The sequence below is a fragment of the Alligator sinensis genome, unplaced genomic scaffold, assembly GCF_000455745.1.
Source record: "Alligator sinensis unplaced genomic scaffold, ASM45574v1 scaffold1581_1, whole genome shotgun sequence".
NCBI classification, from domain to species: domain Eukaryota; kingdom Metazoa; phylum Chordata; order Crocodylia; family Alligatoridae; genus Alligator; species Alligator sinensis.
This window is the reverse complement of record NW_005842641.1, coordinates 418272-442776: the sequence shown is the minus strand read 5'-3', so window position 1 is coordinate 442776 and position 24505 is coordinate 418272. Positions and strand designations below refer to the sequence as shown.

Sequence of the window (24505 nt, the reverse complement as noted above, 5' to 3'; positions counted from 1 at the left end):
GCGGCTTGTCCGGGGGACACAGAGGGGTTGGCTCCCCACCACTGCACACACCCCTAAGAGAGGCATGAGGCCATGTGCCCCCCAGATCTGTACATGGGGTGAGGGTGGACTGCCCGCTACAGGCTCAGGGCCAGGGGCTGCGCAAGCCTCTTCCTGGACAGGGGGGCTGGGCCAGGGCTGCACTTGGTGTGGGCAGCAGTGGCAGCGCTGGGAGGGGGTGGCTATGGGGTACGCTACAACCACCTCAAAATTTGCCATAGCTCCCCCTCCCAGAACCACCGCCCGCCCCACCCCCACCCACTCTGAGCACAGCCCCAGCCTAGCCCCCCCTGCCAGGAAAAGGCTAGCACAGCCCCTGGCCCCAAGCCCACAGCAGGCAGCCTCCCCTTGCCCAGTGCACAAGTGTGGGGGGCACTTGCCTCCCATGCCTCTCCAGGGGTGTGTGCAGTGGTGGGGAGCTGCTCCCATCCGCCCCCCACACGAGCCACCTGTGGCTCAGTCCCGCACCCTGCCCTGGCCCGGCTGGGCAGTACCCACCCCAGCCCCACTCCCTCCCTCACCCTGGCAGCCTCGATCTGTCCCCCAATCTCCTTCCCCAACACAGACTTACCAGCAGGAGGCTACTCTCCAAGCTGCCGGGCTGCATTCCTGGCCACATGCATGCTGCGGCTGCACACATGCACACAGCATTTATCAGTGATATTAATCGGCCACACCAGCCAAAAAAAGCCGAGTATCAATAACGCCAATTTTCATTTTATTAGTACCGATACGATATGGACCGATATATTTGTGCACCTCTAATTTTAATAAGAAAAATGGAAGAAATAAGAAACACAAATCCTTCCCTGAGGGATAAGCATTATGGGGATAGGTAGTAAAGAAGGGAGCAAGAGTTCCAAGTTTACGTTAGGGAAAGTGGCAGGGTGGCATGGGACGCTAGGGTGAGTTTTATGGAGTAAATGGTAGAATTAGGAGTACAGGCACCTGTAAGCCCCACATTTTCTCGTGTGTGTGCAGGCCAGGCCCAAAAGCCCTTGTCTCCCTGGGAATGTCTGTAATGCTCTTTCCTGAGTCTCCTCATACAATATGGAATCTGAGGCTCCTGGCACACATTCATTTAATGGCACCATGGAATTGGATACCTAATCCCAACACCCGCACCTCCTACCATGCTGCACAAATATGGCAGGACACCTGATTATCAGTTCCCAATCACACTATTCCTACTTGTTACTGCAGAGGCAGACTGGCCCAGGGTCCCTGTATACCAGCAAGATGAGAGCCATGTGTTTTGGGGCTTTTTGGCGCTTTTATCTAATAGCTGATTCAATTTCCTATATGATTTGGGGGATGATTTCTGAAGGTAACCCAAATTTATACTGCAAAAAATAATCAGGTAATATGAAGTTTTAAAGGTAGATGATACGTGGAAAGTGGCAAGGGGGAAACTAGCCAGAGGGAAAAAGGAAGGGAGATAATACAGTGTGGAAAGCAAATGAGTGGGCCACAGGCTGCTGAGGACTGCCAGAAGCAGGAATAGAGAGACTAGCTGGATAGGAGTGTGAGACCTGGTCTGATTTGGTTACATGACTATGACAGTTTGCAACTCTTTTAGTAAGCTGTTTGTATATCATATACATTGCCAGCAGAAGAGTGTTCCCAACAAGCAACTTTTGTATGTGCTCATGGCTTCTACAACAATAATGGTTTAATGGGGTGGGAAGAGAAAGATGAACTGGAAATGGCACTAGGGATGAAAGAGGTCAGTCCAGTTTTCTACATGCTTGAAGCTACTGTATCCACCACATATTAAAACTGTTAGGATTTTGGGAACTCTGACCATATCCATGATTTCCGTCATCAGCCCTGTTTGCAACTATGTATTCCAAACATTTCAGTGCTAACTGCAATCCACATTCTACTATAATTAGGTGGATAAGAACAAATACAAAAAATTAGAGATGACAATATTCCTTCACCAGGCACAGTAACATCTCACCTGCAAGGTATACACAATAAATATAAACACCTAAGTTATCACTAGCTCCTACACGGAATGTTTGTTTTTATTTAAAAAACAATTAAAAACCCCTAGTAAACTCAATTAAAAAAATGAGGCAATGTTAAAGCAGTCTGGCAGTATCTCGTGCTCTTCAAGAATAGAGCGCAGCAAAACTAAAGCTTCTCAGAGTCAGGGAAGACACTGATGATATGCATCCACGTAACTCACATTTGTCCTCTTTAAGCAATGGTCCAATACACCCGTAGCAAACACAATACATTTCAAAGGTAGAGAAAGTGCATGTTTGTTATAGGTGTTTTGGCATCAAAGAGGACAAAGTTAATTTCGTATGTGTAAGTACCCACATTGTATTTTCTGGCTTTTAACAGCTTAAGTTCCATTGAACCAAGTATCCTAAAAATGCATGCAATAATAGACCTCCCTTCACGTTACAGCTTTCCTCACTCAGTCCAAATTTAGAAGACTACAGACAATAGAGTTTTAACCCTGTTTTAAGTGATAAAACTTCTTATTTATCAACATGGGAAACTGGGAGCGGGGGGTTCTATTCAGTTTCTCTACTTTTACTTTCTCTTCACATTCCCCAACTTCCAACTTACCTATAAGTAAACACTCATGTAAATAATAGTGGGCCATATGTACTCCATCTTTCAACATAATCAAATGTATTACTTCTAAATCCCAAATCCAATACAGTAATTCTTCCCTGATCCCAATATGTTGTTTCAGTCAAAAAATAAAAATAAAGTACATTTTTTATATTTTTGCCAAGTTAACAGGCCTATCAGAAGAGAGGAATATAATACAAATACATAACAGATGTCATTATGGTGATGTTTAATATCAGGCTTAGCTATGCTACACATACAGATAAATTATTTGAATTTGGATGATTACATATTTGTGATTCAATTTATTTGTATTACTTATCCAAGCTTTTATACCAGACCCACCATAGCATCAGACTAAATTTCTACCCATCAGGGAAATGAGATTTTTCCTTACAACCTGAAATCTCTTTTCAAAGTAACAGAGGTGAAAGGAACTACAGTTTTTAAAATATTTATTCATGGGTTCGTTTTTCAGGAACATGAACTGTAAGTTTTCTATTGTACAGTTTCTATTGTTCAGCTTTTCAAAAAAGCTTCCTGTACACCCAAGAAAGTACATATAAGAACCTCAAAGCAGTTGTTTACTTACATCACAAGCACACCACTCTTGGAACATCAAAAGAATATTCTTCAGCTGCATCTGGATAGCAATGGCTGCTTCCCAGTCAGGGTCTACCTCGATGTGTTGACCAATTTGTCTCTTTATCTCTTCCATTCCCTGCAATGAAGGGTGCCAAAGAATATTCACTTATGTAAATGATCAAATGCTTAAAAAGAAAATCCCTAAGTCAGAAAGAAAAATTAAGATAATTTATACGAGTCTTATATCTACAAATAGCCACCCATGAAAAAGGTTAAAAATGTAAGCTCTTGCCTTTGTCTCTTTAATAGTCCAAAGACTACTATAGATAAACTGTGCTAAAAACTGACAGAAATATTCTAACAGCTTTAGAACAGAGCATTAGTAATTATTAATAAATATACTGTACCTGCATACAAGTCAGAATCCTCAGGAATGAACAGAACCCTTCCAAAAAGCATTCCTTCAGTCTGTCTGTCCAAACTGTGGGCTTACTAATTAAGATATACCTGTCCCAAGAGAAAACAGCATAGTTTAGGCTTCTTATATGCATGCATGCATGTTTTATATTCATTTGATTAAAATTATCACCAACATCACCATCTTAGAGCAACTTCCTGATCTCAAACTGTAATTAATATTTTCCCAAAACACCAGAGAAGCCAGATCAAAAATTCTATCGGTATTAAAATTCTAGTACGTCTGTATCACGTATTTTAGGTTATAGATGTCTTATTCAATCTACTTTGTGAAAGGTATTTGAGATCCATCAGAATGGAAAGGACTATGAGGAAAACTATGAAGCTTTATCAAGTATAAAATGTATCTTAAAGGCAAGGATAAGAGTCAAATTTTCCATGCAGCCTGACAAGAGGAGTTGCACTTCGATATTAATGTTTCTTACCATACTTACCCAAATCTAAGATGACCCTGAATTTAAGATGACCCCCCCAATAATTAATTTTATACATAAAAAATGTATACGTTATGATTTTCCATGTACAGAACCTAATTATTTGCGGTTCATCTTACGTTGTTTTCCCCCAACTGCTGCAGCAGGGAAAGCAGTTGAAGGGGGACAGACAGTGGGGAGGCAGTAGGAGGCAAGCAGTGGGGATGGGGCGCTGAGGAAGCAGAGAATAAGGGGGCAGGAAGGGAGAGGTCAAGCTGCTTGACCCCTGCGCCCCTTGCTCCCCTATACCTTGCTCCCTCCTGCCCGTCCCACTCTCTTGCTCCCTCCCCCCTGCTGCCTCTGCCCCTCTTCCCTTCCACTGTTTACTTTTGCTCTGGCTCACTCTGGCCCCACTCCAGCTGGGAGCACAGTGCACATGCTTGCTCTGGCTCCAGCCTGGCTGAGTAGCAGCAGTGGCAATAACTCTGGCCTAGGCTCTATATGTGGCTGGGGGGGGGGGGAAGAACAGGCAAGAGGAGCAGAAGCTGTGGTGGGGGTGGGGGGGAAGAGCGGGGGGGGGAGGGTGTGGGGGGGGGGGGGGGGAAGAACCTGCCAAGGGTAGAGGGGCAGGCAGCAGCTTCATCTGTCTCTCTAGCCTGGAGCCAGAGCCACAGCCGCAGCAGCTACCAGTCAATCCATCTCCTCCCTCACCACCCCCCACTTTATACTCAGATCCAAGACAAGGATGTTAAATGTGCAAGGGGAATCTCTACCTTGTTTGCAAGTAAATATGGTATAGAGATTTCTGGGGGGCAGATGTTAAGTGGCTGAAAAATCTTGTTGCAATTCCAAAGGTATATACAAATCTCACCCTGGGCACATGCCAAAAGAAGGACATCACACTGTTTTGTAGTCTCTTGCAAACATTGTATCATGGCTGTCAAATTCACCCTGCCTTTCAGGCACGTCCAGACCACAGGGCTCCAAGCATACCAGATCCAGACATCCTAGCAGAGTGAGCAGCAGTAGCAGTGGCACAAGCAGTAGTGATGGGGTTAAATATGGCGATAGCTTGCTTCCACCCCCTGCCCATCCACCTTGCCATAGATTTAGGTGGCAAGCCCCATCCCCAAATGCCTAGCCTCTCTACCAGACCTGTCGCCCACACAACACTGAATGCTGGATCTGGCCCACAGGCCGTAAGTTCAACACCATCACACTATATTCTCTGCAATATAGTTAGAAAAACTCTTCAAATTTATACTTACTTGAGATCACATATGACTGCATACACCCGGCTCAGTTTGTCCTGGCTATAACCCTGAAAGTTGAATTTGTCATTCCTGTCCAGATACTCTGGCAGAACTTCTAGAAGAGTCTTTGTGATAGTGGTGATTACATTCTGCTCTTCAATAAGATGGCGGGCCTGTAAAGGGAAGGTATTTCAACAACAGGAATTTGCCTCACTACAAAAGTATCAGCATCTCTATACTTCTACTAACTTCTAGTTCTACTAATTTATCATTAGGATATTCAACATAAAATGTATTGCTAAAGAGTGGCCAAATAAGCTTCTATATACATGTCAGCTGAGCTATACCTGCAATAAAGAGAGCAGTGTATGAAAATGTGTAGTCCTATGCTGTTGTTTTGGCCTCTAGTGTAGTAAATAATGCCCAGACCAAAACTGAGACAAGACACAGTAAATGAAGATGAGAGCATCTTCAGCCTTTGACCAACTTCCACATCACTTCAAAGATGTAAGGGATTATTCTCTGCCAACGGACCAAAATCATTCAGTGGTAGAAAGTTTGTCAGGAGACAACGCTATTTTATACCACAGTGGTGCCTGACAAGAAGGGTCCAATGACAACCAACACCTGAAAAGTAGATGGCCACAGCCTGCTAGGAAGCATGACAAAAAGTAGCGCAGGAAAGAGGGCCAATTCTTTGGTTTCTATTGGAAAATATCCTCCAAGCAAGGAAAACACGATGTGTAAATTACTGCACTACACCAGAGTAGTTCTGGCCTCCCACTGTGACTATGAGAAATGTTTTTTTGGAATATGGTTCATTTTTTTTAAATGCTGTGTTTTTATTTAGTGCCTTTTTATGTCCATTAAAATGCAATACTGCAAGAGGGTTATGCCCTGGATTTATTTAGGTAGGTATTCACTTATTTATGCCTTACTGTTCCTTTATTTAAAATAAGGTTTCTTTTTAATACACTACCCAGGTACAATGGTCATGAAACTAGTCTATCTTCAGTTACCTAAAGTTTTCCTAGAAAGCAATGTAAGAAAAGTATGAATTTCTACTGTAAAAACCAAGCAACAGACGCTACCTCTGAAAAGCACATCATGTGATCACCCCTTGTTGATCTTTATATATAACTGTGTACAAACAAAAGGTATTATACGTCCCTCCCTTTCTCCCCTCTACAGGTCACTTTAAAAATCTGCATAATAAAAGGTAATTTTTTATCAACAGACTAACACAGAAACTTGGCTTATATATAGAACAAACTTGTGAATAATACTTCACTCATTCATATTCCTTCTAATTTAATTGATGAACTGTCTTATAAACTCAGACATTTATCCACTTATCTTAACAGAATATTAAAACACACTTTGCTTTGGCCATAGGAATGCATGGAGATGACCTAGCAATTACAGTAGATTCTATAGCTATGGGGTTGTAATAAAGGATTGCAGTATCACAATATATTTCTTGTAGTGGTTGGCATACATACCAGGGTAGGCACAGTGAACATCTGAACCGAGAGTGCAGTCACTGAGATATTTCTTTCGTGATCATCGCTGATATACTCTTTTTGCAATAGCTTATAATACTGTGGAAGTGGAATATCGGGGGAAAAAAGATTAATCAACCATAAAGTTCACTGAACTTTTTTAAGTTTAATTTTTCACTTGTAGGGAACAGTGCAATTAAATGTCCTCTTTAACATTCCCCACAGATCCAGATCAAACTACATGGAATTGCAGAGCCCCACAACCAGCTGAGCTCTAAGATCAGAACACCTGAATCATGACTCCTCTTAACTGCTTCATTGCTCTGCCAAATCGGAACTTAATTCCTTTATCTCCTACACTGCCATCCCTCTCCCAGGAGGCAAATTAAACACACAAAAATTACAGGAGTCACCCAGCTCTTGTAAAATAAATTCTTGCCTCCTCCAGTGAACAGTATTGAATGTGAATGGTACTGATTGGTCAGAATAATTCTTTTCCTTTTATGACAATTCAAATGAAGAATACCAAGAGTCAGATTTAGGTTTTTAATAACTAGATTTTCCCCTATAATAGGAAAATATATTCTACTAGCCTTGCATTCTCTCTCTCAAATATTAAATCACCTTTACATTTTTTCTAGTTTATTCACTGTTTCAAAGGTAACAAATATTCCTAACTACATGTACTAAAACTATTCATTCTGTTCTCACTGTGGGACCTGAGCACCTACACCACACACATAATATGAGGATTAAACTAGTTACCTTGAAATTAAGAATCACTCTCTACTGGGTTGCAAAAGGGTTCTATCTTGAAAGTTAATTGGCTTACTTTGACATAACTTTCAGTATTTTGGGACTACATCTAAAATTAACCAGAAGACTTTGATATCTTCCATGTTATGGTAATATAATTAGAAGACTTTTGCTTTTATCCTGCATTTATTCACACCTTTTTTTTGTTAGGTTATGGCTTGATTTGTACTCCATTTTAGATTTAAGATTGATTCTTCAGACTATTCTGCCTACTACTCAACTCAGCTAGTCAACAAAAATTATGAGACTGTGTGTGCAGTATTTGTATCCTTAAATGGAGATGCTACTACTGCAGTAGCTGTTGAAGCTACCAAGTCAATTTATATTTAGAGAAGATATTAATACATGGTCAGGGTAACCACTCTAAAAAATATATTCCTTGATATACTTTTATTGTAAAATACCACAAGCATGGAACATCCAAGAAATTAAATATGTTTTAATAAATAATGCTTTACCCATAATTTTGCCAATTAGCCTTTTGCTGATGAGATCACAGGCTAATATTTGACCTCACAAACTACAGTGCATAGAACGTGAACAGCTAATTACCTTCACAAATTCCATAGCAAAAAGTTTTTTGTACTCCATTTCCATGAAAAAACTGCTGAAGATAAGCTCATGAAGGACCTTCCTTGCTCCTGTGAAAATTCAACACCATTTACTTCATTTCTATTCTATGCAATAATTTTTTTGAAGAAGAAGACAGGAGCAGCTGAAGAAAGAAGACACTAGAAGTAGTGATAATTATGTGTATACAAACATGGTCAACCTTTGGTAACTGGCAATCTATAACTCGCTTTAAAATATTTGGAAGTTAACATGGTCAAAATTATGGCAGACATATTTCTGTTTGTCTAGAAATTCTTCCAATGTTCCAATATATATCTACTTTATAACACTCTTGTTAGATGCTTCCTACTCCTATTATTTTCTACTGTGCACCACTTACATGCATAAATTTATGGAAAGGATTATAGGACTTGGTTGCCTATGACAGTACCAGACTGAACTCAATGACCCAGGAAGTCTCTCCCAGTATTGGGTTCTTTTGATTTTCAGCTACCCATTACACATATGTATAAACAATGTTTCTTATGTCAAAGCATTTAAAGGGTTATTAGATCTTCCATTTGATTGCATATTGACACAGATTTGAGCATCCACAGCAAATTTGCCCAGTCACATTATTTCCTACAAGGAAATCCTCCATAGAACACAGATCTGGAGGGAAAGGATTGGAGAGAGATTTGACCAAAAACAAAAATTGTATCCTCAAACTTTTGGCTTTCCTAAAACTAAAGAAAGGTTTCAACTGCATGGCTATTACTTATATTACTATGTTTGCCAGAATAATATATACATACCAACCTTTATGAAGTTTTGCATCCCAAAGCATCAACATGCTTATGAAGCAAGGATTTTCATAGTCAGCTTCTTCTTTGAGGCATATTTGACAGAAGATCTGACGGAAGTCACCTAGAAAAAAAGAGACATTAGTATCACATCAACATTATTCAAGAAGTCGAAACAATGAAATACTGTATTTACCTGAATATAAGACAAAGTTCTTCCCTCAATCAGTATGGGGGGAAAAAAAACTCCTAGTCTTACTTTCACATACAAGGAAACCTCATTAAATACACTATCCATCATTAAACTAATGCCAAAATCAAGTGCTCAGTAATGGAAGCCAACTATGAAGCTGACTGAATGCAGACTGTGTGTACATGTATGTGCACGTGTACACAATACCAAGCTGGCACCAGGAGAGCCACGCAATACCAGGCCGGTGCACACACAATACCAGGCTGGCACCAGGGGGCCAGAGCCAGCCCTGACACCTGTTGGTACCAAAAGTGCTTGATCTTAGCCAAAAGGCAGAGATTTTTTTTTTTTTTTAATTGTTCATGTTCTTTGGTCAAATTAGCCAGATCAAATCCAAATCTGTTTGAATCACTCAAGAACCATATGTGGCCCTGCTACTGGCAAGCATCTTTCACCCCAGCCTGGGGCTTGATACTTCCAAATCCTTTGGCAGGCATCCTACATGAAGGCACAAGCCTGGAAGCTTGGGGTTCAGATGCCCCCAAGGTTTGCTTGTCCTCAGCCGTATGGCTACAGCAGCAAGCTAGGGAGGAGTCTCCCACTTCCATAAAGTCAGTGTGTAGCTGAGATCCTCCCGCTGGAAGCAGGCAAGGAGTTCTGTCTGTAAGCAGACGGGGGTGCACCCTGCACTACACAATGCCATTTTAATTTCATTTTCAGATAAGGTATCAGACCAGTCCATCAGACTACACTTGATCTTAGCCCATAAGAAAGCAGATTTTTTTTTTAATTTGTATCTGAGGCCAAATTAGCCAAAACTAATTCCAAATCCAAGAGTCCAGAACCATAAGTGGCCCTACTACCAACAAATATCCTCCACCCACACCTGGGGCTTCAGATGGTTCCAAAACCTTTGGTGGCCATCCCACTTGCAGGCCCAAGGGGCCTGGAGTTCGGATGCCCCTGAGTTTTGCTCATCCTTAACCATAAGGCCTTAAAGCAAGCAAGGGAAGAGACTCCTATTTCCATAAACTGGGTTTAAAGCCGCTGTACCTTGGCAGGTACTGAAGCACACCAGAAGAGCAGTTCTCCTGTAGCATGGTTCAGGAAAACTGACTTCACGGACACAGATACATGGTATTTCACAGCCACGTTAAGAAGTCACTACAATTGTCCTGAGCCTTCAAGAAGCTGAGAAAGCAGAGATGCTGATAGGAACCCAACCACAAGCATAGATTAGTACAGCCCATCTGAATAAGAAATATGGTAGTGGCCCATTATATGCTTCCCCTCAACACTGACTCTTTTTCAAGTCATGGTAAGCCACAACACTGAATAAATTTTGACTTCCTCTTCATTCGCACAGCACAGTTCCACGTTTCTTTTCTATTTCCAAGGAATCCTGTTTCTTCAGCAGCCTTAAATGCCTGGCAAACACCACCAATGGTGCCCCAAACAGTTCACCCAGAACCCCTGTGCTGCCCCCACTCTCAGCCTGTTGCATACAATTAGCATTGTCCTGCCCTCCATGAGGTAGAGCCAGAGTAGGTTGCCTCATCTGTATATAAATTTTTGGAGGATCCTAGGACTCATGACAAGAACACTCAGTCATGAGTGGGGGGCTAATTAGCACATGGCTCCTTTGTGGAGATTGTGTGAAGAACACACATACTGAGCAGCGCTAAGCTGCAGGATCACTATGGCTTGAAACACTTGATTCTGCTGGGGCCCAGCCCAATGAACTATCTGGTAAATCAGAACTATATGGTAAATCATAAGCCTTTTGGTTTTGGACTGATATTAAGCATAGTTTGTAAAGTAAGTACAAAAGTGCTGTTGAAAAGTGTGTTTATAAAGCACCTGTGCTAAAACTTGCAACGGTTTCAAAAAAAGGTAAAATACACTCTGGATGAATTCAGTCTGTAGTAATCTGCATATAGGCAAATTACTATAGGAATGTTTATTTCAGTCAGTGTTTTCAAATTTGCCCCCCATTTTCATGTGCTCAGGGAGAACAGGATCTGACAATAATCATAGAATCATAGAAATTAAGGGCTGGAAGGGACCGCAAAAGATCATTGAGTCCAAACCCCTGCTCTGGGCAGGAATACTGCTGAGATCAAATGATCCCAGCAATGTGTCTGTCCAGTCTCCTCTTGAAGATTTCCAAGGCTGGGGACTGTACCACCTCCTTGGGAAGTCTGCTCTAGATTCTCGTCACCCTTACCATAAAGAAGTTCTTCCTTGCATTCAGCCTGAAATCATCCTCAACAGTTTATGGCTGCTGCTCCTTGTCCTCGCTTGGGCACCCTACTGAACAGTTTTTCTCCCAGCTCCCAATATTCACCTCTTACGTACTTACTGACTGCCACCAAGTCCCTCCTCAGTCTTCTCTTCCCCCGGCTGAACAGTCCCAGATCCCTTAGTCTTTCCTCATAAGGTTTGTCCTTCAAGCCCTTAATCATTCTTGTGGCCCTTCTCTGGTCCCTTTCAAGATTCTCTACGTCTTTTTTGAAGTGCAGTGCCCAGAACTGGACACAGTACTCCAACTGAGGTCTCACCAATGCCAAGTAGAGAGGAAGCATCACTTCCTTAGCCCTAGTTACAACGCATTGGCTAATGCATCCCAGTATGCTATTAGTTCTGTTGACTATAGAATTGCACTGGCGGCTCATATTCATCCTGTGATCAACCATAACCCCAAGATTCCTTTCAGCCATCATGCTGGCCAGGACATCTCCTAACCTATATTCATGTCGCTGGTTACTTCTCCCCAGATGAAGCACCCAAATTTATCTTTATTGAACTGCATCCAGTTCTGCTTTGCTCACCTTTCCAGCTTATCCAGGTCAGCTTGGATCCGCATCCTATCCCCTAGCACAGGGGTGGGCAAAATGACTGAAGCAGAGCTGAGATCTGCTGCCTGTGCATCCCTGCCCAGACCACAGATTGCAGCTGTGCCCTGGACCCAGAGCAAGCTGCCCCTGCCGCAAGATCCCAGTGGCTCCAGAGCAGCCCCCTTACTTACTCTGCTGCACACCCTGCCAGTGCGGCTGGAGCTGGTTTCCACTGCAACCCCAGCCTTGCGCTTTCACATGCCGCTGTGGCTGGTGTCTTCATGGAGACTGGCCCCAGCCATGTTCAGGGGCAGCTGGGAAATGGAGTCCACTGTCAACTGGCTCCGGCTCCTGGGCCGGACTTTGCTTGCCCCTGCCCTAGCATGACAACTTTCCCCTATAACCTAGTATCATCTGCAAACTTGGCCAGCATGCTTTCTGCATCCTCACCTAAATCATTGATAAAGATGTTGAACAGTACAGGCCTAAGAACCGAACCCTGCGGGACACCACTAGCCACTGCCCGCCAAGACAATACAGACCTGTCCACTAACACTCTCTGGGTTTGAGCCCTTAGCCAGTTCCCAACGCACCTGACCATGGACTCTGCCAGCCCACAATCCCTCAGTTTTTTTAATAAAAGCGTCATGAGAGACCATATCAAAGGCCTTTTTAAAATCCAAATATATGACATCAACCATGTCTCCCACTCTAAGCGGTTCATTACTTGATCACAGAAAGAGACGAGGTTGGTCAGACACGACCTGCCCGCAATGAAACTATGTTGGTTATCCTTCAGCATCATCCCTTCTGCAAGTCTCTCACAAATGGAGTTTTTGATAATTTTTTCCAAAATTTTACCCAGTACTGAGTTCAAACTGACCAGCCTATAGTTTCTCGAATCTTCCCTCCTCCATAATAGGGACTGGGAAGGGGTGGCAGGGGGACCCCCCAGATTTAATTTTCCCTGCTGTAGCAGTGGGAGAGGGGCAATTCAAGACAAACCTCCATATAATTAAATTCTATACCTGGAAAAATATAAATTTGCCAGGTATAGAATCCAATTATGGGGATTTTTTATTGTGCATGGCTGCGTACACATACAGCTTAGAGAGAACACTGCTCAATACCTTAAATATCCTAGATAATTTCACTGATCTCTATATATTATATTTATCTGATTTAACAGCAAAAGCCCTGGGGGTGCAGAAGACAGACAATTTCAATAGGGAAGACAAGACAGCCTGGAACAGTAGATTCTGCACTAGCACAGAAGTAGGAAGATCATATGGGGTTTTGATCCAGTTACTCCTGATCCCTGCACAGGGTCCTCACATAGCCAAATTATACAGGCTTTTGTAGGATTCTAAACATCAGTTAAAAATCATAAAAACTACAGGTAAAAACAAGCAACTTACAGAACATTCTGTCAGAAAACAAATAGCAACAATCAAGAAAGAATACTTTGACTAAAAAGACATCCTAACTGAATGGGCAACATGGCTGCTTACAGACATAAAATAATAATTAAAAAACCCCCAAAAAACGTGCTTTAACAGAAGCAGCAATGCATTACTTTAACCCAGCTACACAGTGGCTGTATAACCCGGGCACTTCAGCAGGGTTTTTTGGCACTTTTTATCTAAAGCTGAGTCAATCAGCTATTGGATAAAAGCACCAAAAAAGCCCCACTAAAGCATTTGATCTATACAGATGTTGGGTGAGCCAGGTGCAACTAATGTGCTGCTTCTTCTGGGAATGCGTTCAAGTTTAAAATGCCATTGGGGGGGGGGTGTTGTTTTCTGTTTGTTTTTTTTAATGGCTGCAAACAGCCTACATGACCAATAGAAATTAAAGGGCTTACAGCAATTAATATAAAGTCAAAGTTAGGAAGTGTAAAGGTTTTATACTGGAAACAAATGGACATAAAAGTATGTTATATATATTAAGAAAATAAGAAATGTTATCAATTGGTACTGCTCCATTACCAGATGGTGATTAAGTCACCATTTATATGTTCCTACATGGGACCAGAAATTTGATAATGGGTTCTTTAATTTAGTAGACAAAAGTTAATGGGATCTAGTGGCTGGAACCTGAAGTTAAGACAAATGCAGACTTGGAGAATTTATCACAGCCCTGGGGAAAATTATTCTATTGGTGAATAATTCTCATTGTAAGAAATTTGTGCCTTTTTTCTAATCACTGATTTTTTTTAAATCAAAACTGGATGTTTTTCTAAAGGACATGCTCAATCAACCTCAGCTATTAGCTTGAAATGTGAATTAAGTAGAGAAGCCCTGTGATCTAAGTTTTACAGGACTTCAAACTCACTAATCACATCTGTACCACTTGCAAGAAAGAAAAGTACTGGTCAAAGATGACAACTAGACAATTAGGAAATGAACCCATATATTCATTTCTGATAGTAATGCAATTTTGCTACCATGAAGTAAAAATCTTGGTGACTCAATTCACTGTTACGAGAGAGAGAAAACTAGCATCAACCTTTGAGAAAAACTACTGTGAAGTTCCTGGATGAAGGCATGTTAAAGTTGGAGCAGGTTTGCTGCATCTGAATCTCTCTCAGCTTGTTCACACATAATTAAAATATACCAGCTGCTGCCCATTTGGACTGCTTCCTTTTTGAAAAGGTTTCCAGTGGTTGTGGATCTTCCCCCCATGTACATATTATATAAAACAAGTCATTACAAGTTTGGTGTACCCCGCAAAGAATCATTTTACAAGCCCACTTCAAAATCTTGAAGCCAGTTCTGTGTCTAGTACTGAACAGAATTTGATTATATTGACTGGGGGGAAGGATATATTTTGTGGCCCAACACCAATGTTAGGAGGAGCAGCATTCAGAGATAGACCCAAAACAAAGTAACCATCCACACAATAGTGGAACTGGTTACATTAAAGGTTTGAAAAGTCCAGGGCCAGGTATGAGATGAGGAGGAATAAAAATAGATATTTAATTTACATATTAATTATCCATTTTAGTGTGCAGAAAAGTAGAAATATTTTAACCAGGAAATACTCCAAGTTCTACTACCCGAGATGTTTTCTAAACTTGTTTAAACTTTTGGCCTCCCATTACTGGAATAAAAAAAGTTACACACTTACTTGAATAGCTCATAAGTTTGTTTAACCAGGAACCTAGGCGTAAAGCAAATTTCTGATGAGCCACAACATCAGCATGCAGAACCTCCACGTGAAGTGGTCGTTGGGAAACATTCTCAGAGTGTCTCTAGAAGTCATGTTAAAATAAAAGAAAATACAGTTTGATAATACTCCAAAGTTGTCACCTTCCTAATACTTTCAGGTCCCACCATCACTGTCACAAGCCATAAAAATTAACTAATTATTTGGGACAGTTTTCAACACATGCATCTAGCACAACCAAAGATGGTTAGATAAAAATCAAAGGATTCAAAAAACATCAAGAAAAATAAGTTCAGTATTAGTACTGGTGCCTTCATATTTTTTATGTCAAGAAAAAGACTGGATGAATTTACCTTGATCTCCTCCTTTGCTTCTTGACAAGATGCATAAGGACCTGCTTTAACAACCCTACGACCCTGTTTAAATAACAAAATACTGAGTAAGACACCAATTTGAAATTAAACTAAAATTACATCACTCAAAGAGAAATCGGGACAAAAGTTACACATTATATGGTGCTCTAGAATATCTGAGAATGAAACAATGCAAAAAATGAGTAGTTTTCAGACTAACATAATTTGAAGTAACAATATGTCAAAATGAAGACATAAAAGGGTGTAGATGTTAAAGCTATCATATAATAAAGGAACTAACATTTGCAACAAAATAAAAGAATGAGACTTCTGCAAAATACTGTATCCAAAATCAGTGTCTATTTTTGTCCTAGCAGAAAATGCATTCATCCTGTCCTATCACCTATTTTTCAATTCCCCTTTCCTCTTTTTCTATTGATTAAATTCTTATTTCTATAAATCAGTTTGGGGAAATATTCACAGCAATAAGTTTGGTAGCACTTGTAGACTTTGCTCCAAGACAATAGACTGAAGCCATCTGAGCTCAGTCTCCAATTCTACAGAGAGAAAACTATACATATGGTCTTTAAATGGCTCTTCTACCCAGCAAAATTAAAGAAAAATTAGGATTAAGCATTGTCCTGTTGTAAATCTATTGTTATTTAAAATTCAGTAGCGCACACTGGTGCATTTTGCTTTTAAAGTACCATAATCTCTACTGCATAGTAAAAGGGACATTCAGGTCATTTTGACCCAAAATTTAGATTTTATTAAAAAGCAATCTTGGATAAAATCAAGGAACAAAAAACATTACCTTTCTTTAAAAACTATTATAGAAAGATTTTTTGTCTTCTGTAATGTTTGCAGAACAGGCAATGTAGCATTGTGGTAGTACATGAGGCAGACAGTGAGACTATAAAAATATTAAGCAAATTTGTTTATTGCCTAAACCAGGAATAAATGTAAAATATCAAAAGTCCATGTTTTTATAAATACTTCAAACTTTACTATATTTTATGCACCTATAAATCCACATGCATATGTTCACACATACATATGCATGCATATGCACTTCAAAAATTTCTCAGGCAGCCTACTAGTACAGTTACACTATTGAACAAGAACCTAAATTATCTAACATAATTAAGGACATTTCTTTGATTTTATCTTTTTTTAAGTGACTATTCTTTAAATTAACTGTTCAAAGTCCACAACTGACTTTGAACAGATATTTACAGAGGTATTATTTAGTGTTGTTGTCAGGAAAGCAAAAGTGCAATGGTCAGCCTCCAAATGGAATTTAATTGATTTTATCCATTTGATTCACAGCTTTAAAGATCAAACGCTACAAGAATCTGAATCAGAAGACTGCAAATTGTAGCCTATCATTCTGACTAAATTACTACCACGTATGCAAGACAGTACTTTATATTTTTCTTTTAATACCATTTATCTGAAATGCATAGTTCCCTCACCCAAACAGAACTTAAAAGATAAAACTCTTTTATACGAGTAAGAAAAAGATGGCTGTGTTTAACGGAATAACCTCAACTAATAAATCTGTGGTTTCTCCCCTTTCTAGGAACCTGTTTTGTGTCTTGAACAACACATTGATGCAACATGAAAACCAGATCACCTTCTTTAATCATCATTTATATTCCATGCAACTACTGACTAACAATTAGTTTGCAGTCTCTGCAATTATCTCTTTTCAAGCTCCAACAGCTCAGAAACAGTTACTATGAACAGAGCATTACAACCAGCAGTGCCTAATGCATAAAAAAAGGGAATTTCTACTGCACACAGAGTATACTAACCTCTTTATCTATGGCTGTTGTATGTAACTGGGCTTCTCCAAATTCACAGCCAAGTGCCCTTTGTAGACTGTAGATGACATGGTCATAAGAATGATGTTCATCATTGAAAAGGACACAGTAGTAATTATCAGTCTTCTCTCTACTGGGAACAAGCCAATATTTAATTAAATAAACCAGGCAGTGTTTGATTTTAATCAAATTGATTTAAATCATGATTTAAATCTCAGTTTAACTCACTGGTCAGGAAGCTTCTATTTAATCATTGTTTTCTACAAAAAGTGCATTCTTGGTTGATATCCTCTATTCATTTAACTTCTTGAAATTTTGCACTTTTAGAGAGATGTAAGGGCTTGACTCTGTGTATACAAACTTGCAGTGAGACAAGAGGGGTGATCAGGTCTGTTATCTCTCATCTCATCTCTATATACTGCTGTTAATAAGGATGTTATCTCTGGAGACCTAAATCCACGGTGTGAGAACCAAAACTAAGCATCACAGAGATGCTTAGTAGGAACTTCTAGACTGAGCACTGAGTCCTGTTGGGTAGAGTTGTTTTCTTTAATCTTTACTAATCTATAGAGGAGCCCCATAAGATTGGGCCCCTAATACAGTCCATGGCCTGTTGTGACCTATTTATAAAACTTTTCTAAAAAGGTTACATGAATATATTGAATTAAATAGTATACAATTAGAAGCTAGAAACTCTATTCCATGATATCTTTGATCTTTTATCTTAAATCAAAGCTATCTTTATATAGGTTTATTTTTTAAAAGCATCTTAAAATAAAAAATACAATTAAACAAAAAAATCTGATTTAAATTTAAAAATACAATAAAAAAAGTTAATTTTTATTCATCCTCAAATAAACTACAAGAAAATTCAAATTAAATTTAAAGTTTATCCAAACTTTGGTAAGAGATCACAAGCAAGTTTATGGAAGAAACTGACAAATATAACCAACAAATTTAAAAGGAAAATTAAATTAGTTCCTCAGCTCCAGGTTCTATAAAAAGCAAGGAAAACCTTCATTCTCTTACTACACCTAATCTACAGTAGGAACTTTTTTGTGTCTCCAGAACTGACACGAGTGACAGCTTAAGTCAGTGGTCTTCAATCTTTCTAGACTCAAAGCACTCCAGAATACAATTGAGGCAGCCCTTGGAAAATGCCAGCTCTTCATTTTCCCTTATTTTTTGACTACAGAAGAACAAGAGCAATTCAGAAAGTCCACAACAGGGCAGAATATTTTTTAACACTACAGATTCCTATCTGAAATCTCTGGAGTTACTGTGTGAATCATGTTTGTATACCTAACAGGGCTAACACAGTGTGGTACCCTTAAAAGGATCTTAGGGACCCCAGCATGTTGCACCACCCTGGCTGAAAAATCACATTAGTGTAAAAGGTAATATATGGTGTTTTCACTATGACACCAACTTATTGGCATTAGCCTAACACAAGTACAAGAGTGCATTTAAGTCATCTGTTATTTCTGCAAGGATTTCTCCTCCCAACCACTTTCATGATCTTAGTTTGCTTTTCGGAAAAAAAAAGTGTGGTCTCTTTACACCTTGATGGAGGAGGCTTTTTTCAAAATTTCCAGCGTAACCAATTCAACACTTGGCACCAAACAAACCTTTCCATAAAAAGTCAAATCTTTACATATATAAAAGTGTTGTCCCAAAATGTCATGCAGGGATATACAGAGAACTGGCACTAACAAGTGTGTACAGGACATTAATACCAGGACTGTGCGAAACAGCACTGTTTCGTTTTGACTTCTGTTTCAATGTTTTGATAAGACAGTGTTTCATTTAGTTTCGAAACCATTGTTCCATTTCATTTTGTCAAAACTGTTTTGCTGTTTCAACACTGTTTTGATGTTTCGCACATAGGCTATAAGGGGGAAGCACAAAACTGCCTATAACTTTGTCATTTCTTGCCTGATTCGGATGAAACTTGCAGGGATGGTAGCCCCTTCCGAGGCCACGGAGTCTGCCAAGTTTTAGGTGCAGGAGTTTCTGGGAAAATGCTCCTCAAAGTCTTGAAAGCAAAACTCATGTCACGTGTGCGTTAAGGTGCAGAGGGGTGAAAACTGAAGGCATGGTAGCCCCTGCTGAGGCCATGAAGCCTACCAGCTTTCAAGGAGATAAGAGCAGGGGTTTCTGGGAAACTGCACCTCAGGTTGCTGACAAGCAAAACTCATGACATGGGTGACAGAAAGCAGGCCAGGTCAAACAATGCTGCCATTTATGCTGTTTTTCCATCCCTCCCCCAGAGCACTGGGATTGGAAGGGACCTCAGGGAAAGATCACAGTCACTGGCCAGCTACACAGTCAATATCAGAATAGTCCTTCCCCCTCCCTCTCCTTATTTTCTGTTTCCTCGCAGGCAAGCCCAGCTTGAGGTTCGAAACTCGAAACATTTCAAAACATTTCAACTGCCCTCGTTTCATTTCGAGGCTGTTTCGAAGCCCTTTGTTTTCTTTCGATTTTGCTGTTTTGAGCTTGAAACAAGTCAAAATGAAACGGCCAGCAAAATTCTGCACCGCCCTAATTAATACCTACATGTTAAAAAAATCTGAATGGAGGTTTTAACACTTGAGAAAATGCTGACAATATTCCACACCTAGTCATGAGCTCTGGAGGCAGTTCCTTCTCTTCTTTCCAGATGGTCATATCAGCAATATATTGTATGACAGAAGGGAACACCTTCCTGGCTTGTGCCATTACCTCTTCATTTAGCTGGCATTCTGAATTCTGTAAATAAGGAAAATATGTCAACACAGGATATAGATACACAAATGGAAAAAAGGCTTGGGAGCATAGCTGACTAGTGTACCCATTCTAGAAAAAAAGTAACAAATATAAATTACTCCACAGGCAGTGAGAGAAATAAGGAGGTTAATAATATACAAAGTAAAGCTGGAATCATATTATTGTCATACACACGTCACTGAAAAGGAATACTGTTCTCCTGAGCAATGGTCAGTATGTTCTTTTACAGATTGATCGGTTTGTTCCTTAATCCTTCCTAGGAATTTTTTGACCAGAACAGAAGTACTATCTACAAATGAAGAAAAGAGTAACGAAAAATATGACAGAGATGGGGCAGAAATGATGGCCCAGCCACAGTCACCAGGTACAAATCTGTTTTACTATCCCTCTTTCCTGTGAAAATAAGGGATTGAAATTAAAGTGGGACCTAAAAAGGAAGGGTAAATTAAACCCTGAATAAAATTGAGCTTTTCCTGAGAACAGCTCTGTTTCAACATATAAAATAGTACTGTGTATTGGTATCTATGCTTATAAGTATAAGCGAGGTAACTTTGCATACAGACATGATTTTGCCACAGAGGTTGACATACTGTCAAAGCACTATGGGGTGTCTAGATACACAGAGGTTGACATACTGTCAAAGCACTATGGTGTTTCTAGATATATTTTCCATTAATCTGAGGATTCTCTAAACAGTTATTATGAGAAATGTCAGAACAAGTGTGCTGGGCAGAGGGAGGGAAAATAAGAAGCAAAGAGGCTTTCCAAGAACAAGTCTTCACATCTAATTTCCATTCACAAAAGTATCAAAAGCACATATGGTTTATTTCAGTGGTGCTCAATAGGGGTGTGTGAAACGGGCTATATTCGATTCGGATTTGGCCCAAATTGGGGAGAGTGATTCAATTCATTGATTCAGATCGCTGTCCCCGATTCAATTTGGCCGAATCCGAATCTGAAGATTCAATGCTGATTCAGTGATTCGGCCATAGACACAGCTTTAAATGTTTTTTCTACATACCTCAAGGTACCAGGTGTGGCTCGTGAATGCTGCTATGTTGGGGTGGATGGAGCATCCCACAGGAGCACGGGGGGCCCCCCCTGCACGCTCAGCAGCAAACCCCGAAGTGGACTGGAAGTAATTTCGGTCCACTTCCAGACCCATCAGGGAGCACACGGGGGAGCCCCCCCCGCGCCCTTCCAGCTTGGCGATCGGCCACAAGGGAACCCCAGGTGCCCCCCAGATGCAGGAAGCACCAGTCGCCAAGCCAGAGGGGCGCGGGGGGGCTCCCCTGTGCACTCCCTGGCAGACTCAGAAGTGGACTGGAAGTGCTTCTGGTCCACTTCTGGGTCTGCTGCTGAGCATGCTAGGGAGACCCCTGCACTCCTGTGGGACGTTCCATCCACCCCAGCATATCAGCGCTGATGAGCTACCTGGTACCTTGAGATACATAGAAAAAGCATTTAAAGCTGTGTCTATCTCCGAATCACCAAATCTCTCCAAATCAATTCAGAGGGTTCCAATTCAATCTGGAGAGATTAAAGGGTCTCCTGATTCAATTCAGAGATTTGGCCACCATCTTGGGCGGAATCAAATCAGGGACTGAAGGTTTGTACAGCCCTAGTGCTCAACCTTCAGCCTGCAAGACATCATCCAGCCCAGGGCAATGCTGCACCACTCCCTCCCCCCTCCCCAAATTTCCAGACACGTGGAGAACTCTGCAGACTTAATAACACAGGCCCGGGTGCAGAGCCACTCCATTGACATAATGATCTGGTGCACAGGGATGGGTCACGGCTGGATCCAGCACATGGGGTGGGGTGGCATACAGGGTTGGATCATGGCTGGATCAAAGCTAGCACACTGGAACACACGCACACATCAGACACGTGTACGGACTTCATGCTGAATTAAACCTTTGGACTGTCCCTGTGCCATTCATTTGGCCTACAGGGCTAGATGATTTATTTGGCAAAAGTTGATATAAAATAGTGGTAATGATCTGTTTAGATCTATTGCAGAAATATGGCTTCTAGAACTTCCCAAAGCAGCTATGGACTTATACGTTCATGAAACAGAAATAATCAAACAAAAAACTGCACAAGATACAGTATTCATTCTCACAGAAAACATGGAAGAATAGTGAAAGAAGTAGTAATTAACTGAAATGGCCAATGGCTTTCCGGGTTGTTAGAGGCAGTCTTTTCCTGGCCTGATGAGCATTAAAAGAAGTCAAGGCTGTCAGCTAAAATGCTTGTAGGTATCTTCATCTAAACACATACAACGTAAAATCATATTCTTACTGATTCTGAAAAATAAGGACTTAAACCATTGGGCTTAATTATTTCCTAATTGACAATGCTATCAGCTTCCTTAAAAAGAGTAAAGTTACACAAATACACAGAAGAAACTAGACAAGCTGGGCTTCATATCACCACTGTTACATTGACCTAATCCCCTGATAATATGTGCCAACCAGACTTTGAGATAAGAGGGGGGAAAAAAGCTAGGGGAGACAGGGATATTCTGAAAAGAAGAGTAATCCACTACATCAGTGCTTCTCAAAGTGGCGGTCCGCGGACCAGTGCCAGTCCGCGAGCCACCAGTCGCCAGTCCACAACGAGTTGCCAGGAAAGAAAGAAATATATTTTCAGAAGCATAACATTGATATGTCATAGCGCCACAGTTTGTATGTTCCAACACTCCAGGTGACGTCACGTCGTGCGAGGTGAGGAAAGAGAAAGAAACAGCCGGATGCGTATTTGTGTAGCGCTGTTACACGCAGTTGCTGCCACTGGCTGAACCGGGCACTGGTCCCTGGCCCACTGGAAAAAAATTGCCGGTCTGCCACATCAGATAGTTTGAGAAGCACTGCACTACATAAGGGAGCAAGATTCCACTCTCGGAAAACTCAACCCACTCTTCTTACCCCAAAGTGAGGATGTGCTTGGTCTCTAGCAGAAATTAAAAAGGAAAAGAGCACCTCCCTGCATATCTAGTTATTGAAAAGGTACCAAACTAAGGGCCTATTTGTCAACTTGTAGAGGCAGTTACAGTTAAGTGTGAAGTATGATACTATACTATATTCAGTAATAAAAAGTGCATTAAGCTGTAGTGAAAGTACAGAAGCCCTAACATTAACTTGAAGGATAAAAATAAAAGTAAAAACCCTCTGAAAACCACTACAGAATCTGACAGGTTAGCGCTTCAGAAAACTGTGCTGAAACAATGTACTCTTATGTTTTCACATCTCCCATGGCCCCAGTATATTATACACTCCCTGGTTTTAACAGACCAAACCCATGTGCTGGACTAATCCAGCATGAGGGGCCATATCATTCAGTGGGGGTATCCCCAGGGGTCCAGAAATTTGGTGGCAGGGAAATAGTGGTAGCATTAATTGCATAGGATCCCAAAGCTGTTCTAGAAGCCATAGGAATTAACACTGCCACTACTCCCCTGCTGCCAAATCTCTGGACCCTGCACACGGTGGTCTATATTTCTTTCATGAAATGCATGCCCCCAGTGTCCCCAAGCTGGCTGGGGGCAGTGCATGCTTTGTTTGAGAAAATATGGTATCTGGATTTCTTAAAATGTAAAAAGTAACTGTGATTGCCTTGTGTTTCTAGTAGCTGAAGTTATTTATTTTCAATACCTCTACTATTCTGAAAATTATTTTTACCCTTACCTTGCAGACATGTACTCTCAGGTTTAACCAAACTTAAAAGGAATTCAAAAGCAAAATAACTTTTTCCTTTATATTTGTAGTATATAAGACATGCATTTGAAGATAAGAAGCAGGCCACTCTGTGGAGCCTGGACTGTGAGTTCCAGGGATCAGGTCGCTCTGAGCAACTCTGAACTGCTTCCCATTTGAGTGGTAGCACAAATGAATGTTAAATGTCTCAGCACAGTGCTACAAGAATATTTAACGTCTACAGCTTCCCTCACTCTTGCTTGAATGCTGTTCTAGAAAAAATACAGAGAAGTGGATAACCTGGTGTAATTAGTCAAACTCTTTTTTGAAATATTTTGGACAAAAGTCTCAACAATTTTCTGACCTACTCTTCTGGCTGCTGCTATCACTACCAAGACAGCAGTTTTATCAGAAAAGCAAAACAGGGAACATAAAGCTAAGGATTCAAAAGGTGAGCCCATCAATCCTGCCAAATATCAGGATGTGTGTGTACATCAAATATCTCGTGTGTGTGTGTGTGTGTGTGTGTGTGTGTGTGTGTGTGTGTGTGTGCGCGCGCGCGCCAAATATCAGGGTGGGGGAGGAAGGTGTCTTTTTTCTAGAACCACCTCATCTGAAATCTCTAG

At 40.8% G+C, this 24505-nt stretch overlaps 1 protein-coding gene and 1 long non-coding RNA gene across 3 annotated transcripts in view; one reads left to right on the top strand and one right to left on the bottom strand.

The window, feature by feature from the left end:
* LOC112551877 overlaps window positions 1-20463 on the top strand; it is a 36894-nt gene extending 16431 nt beyond the window's left edge. The window contains exon 3 of the long non-coding RNA XR_003096212.1: window positions 20442-20463. This is a non-coding gene — a long non-coding RNA (uncharacterized LOC112551877). The remainder of the gene's footprint in view (window positions 1-20441) is intronic.
* UBR1 (ubiquitin protein ligase E3 component n-recognin 1) overlaps window positions 1-24505 on the bottom strand; it is a 125435-nt gene that overhangs the window by 77313 nt on the left and 23617 nt on the right. Inside the window, exons 5-14 of one of the 2 annotated variants that reach the window (XM_025215332.1) lie at window positions 20033-20163; window positions 17404-17545; window positions 15587-15649; window positions 15195-15318; window positions 9052-9159; window positions 8233-8321; window positions 6865-6963; window positions 5378-5535; window positions 3627-3726; window positions 3227-3355 (exon numbers count right to left, since the gene is read on the bottom strand). In XM_025215332.1, the coding sequence (XP_025071117.1) occupies window positions 3227-3355; window positions 3627-3726; window positions 5378-5535; window positions 6865-6963; window positions 8233-8321; window positions 9052-9159; window positions 15195-15318; window positions 15587-15649; window positions 17404-17545; window positions 20033-20163 (1143 nt within the window). The remainder of the gene's footprint in view (window positions 1-3226; window positions 3356-3626; window positions 3727-5377; window positions 5536-6864; window positions 6964-8232; window positions 8322-9051; window positions 9160-15194; window positions 15319-15586; window positions 15650-17403; window positions 17546-20032; window positions 20164-24505) is intronic. The other variant, XM_014524626.2, reaches the window with a different exon arrangement.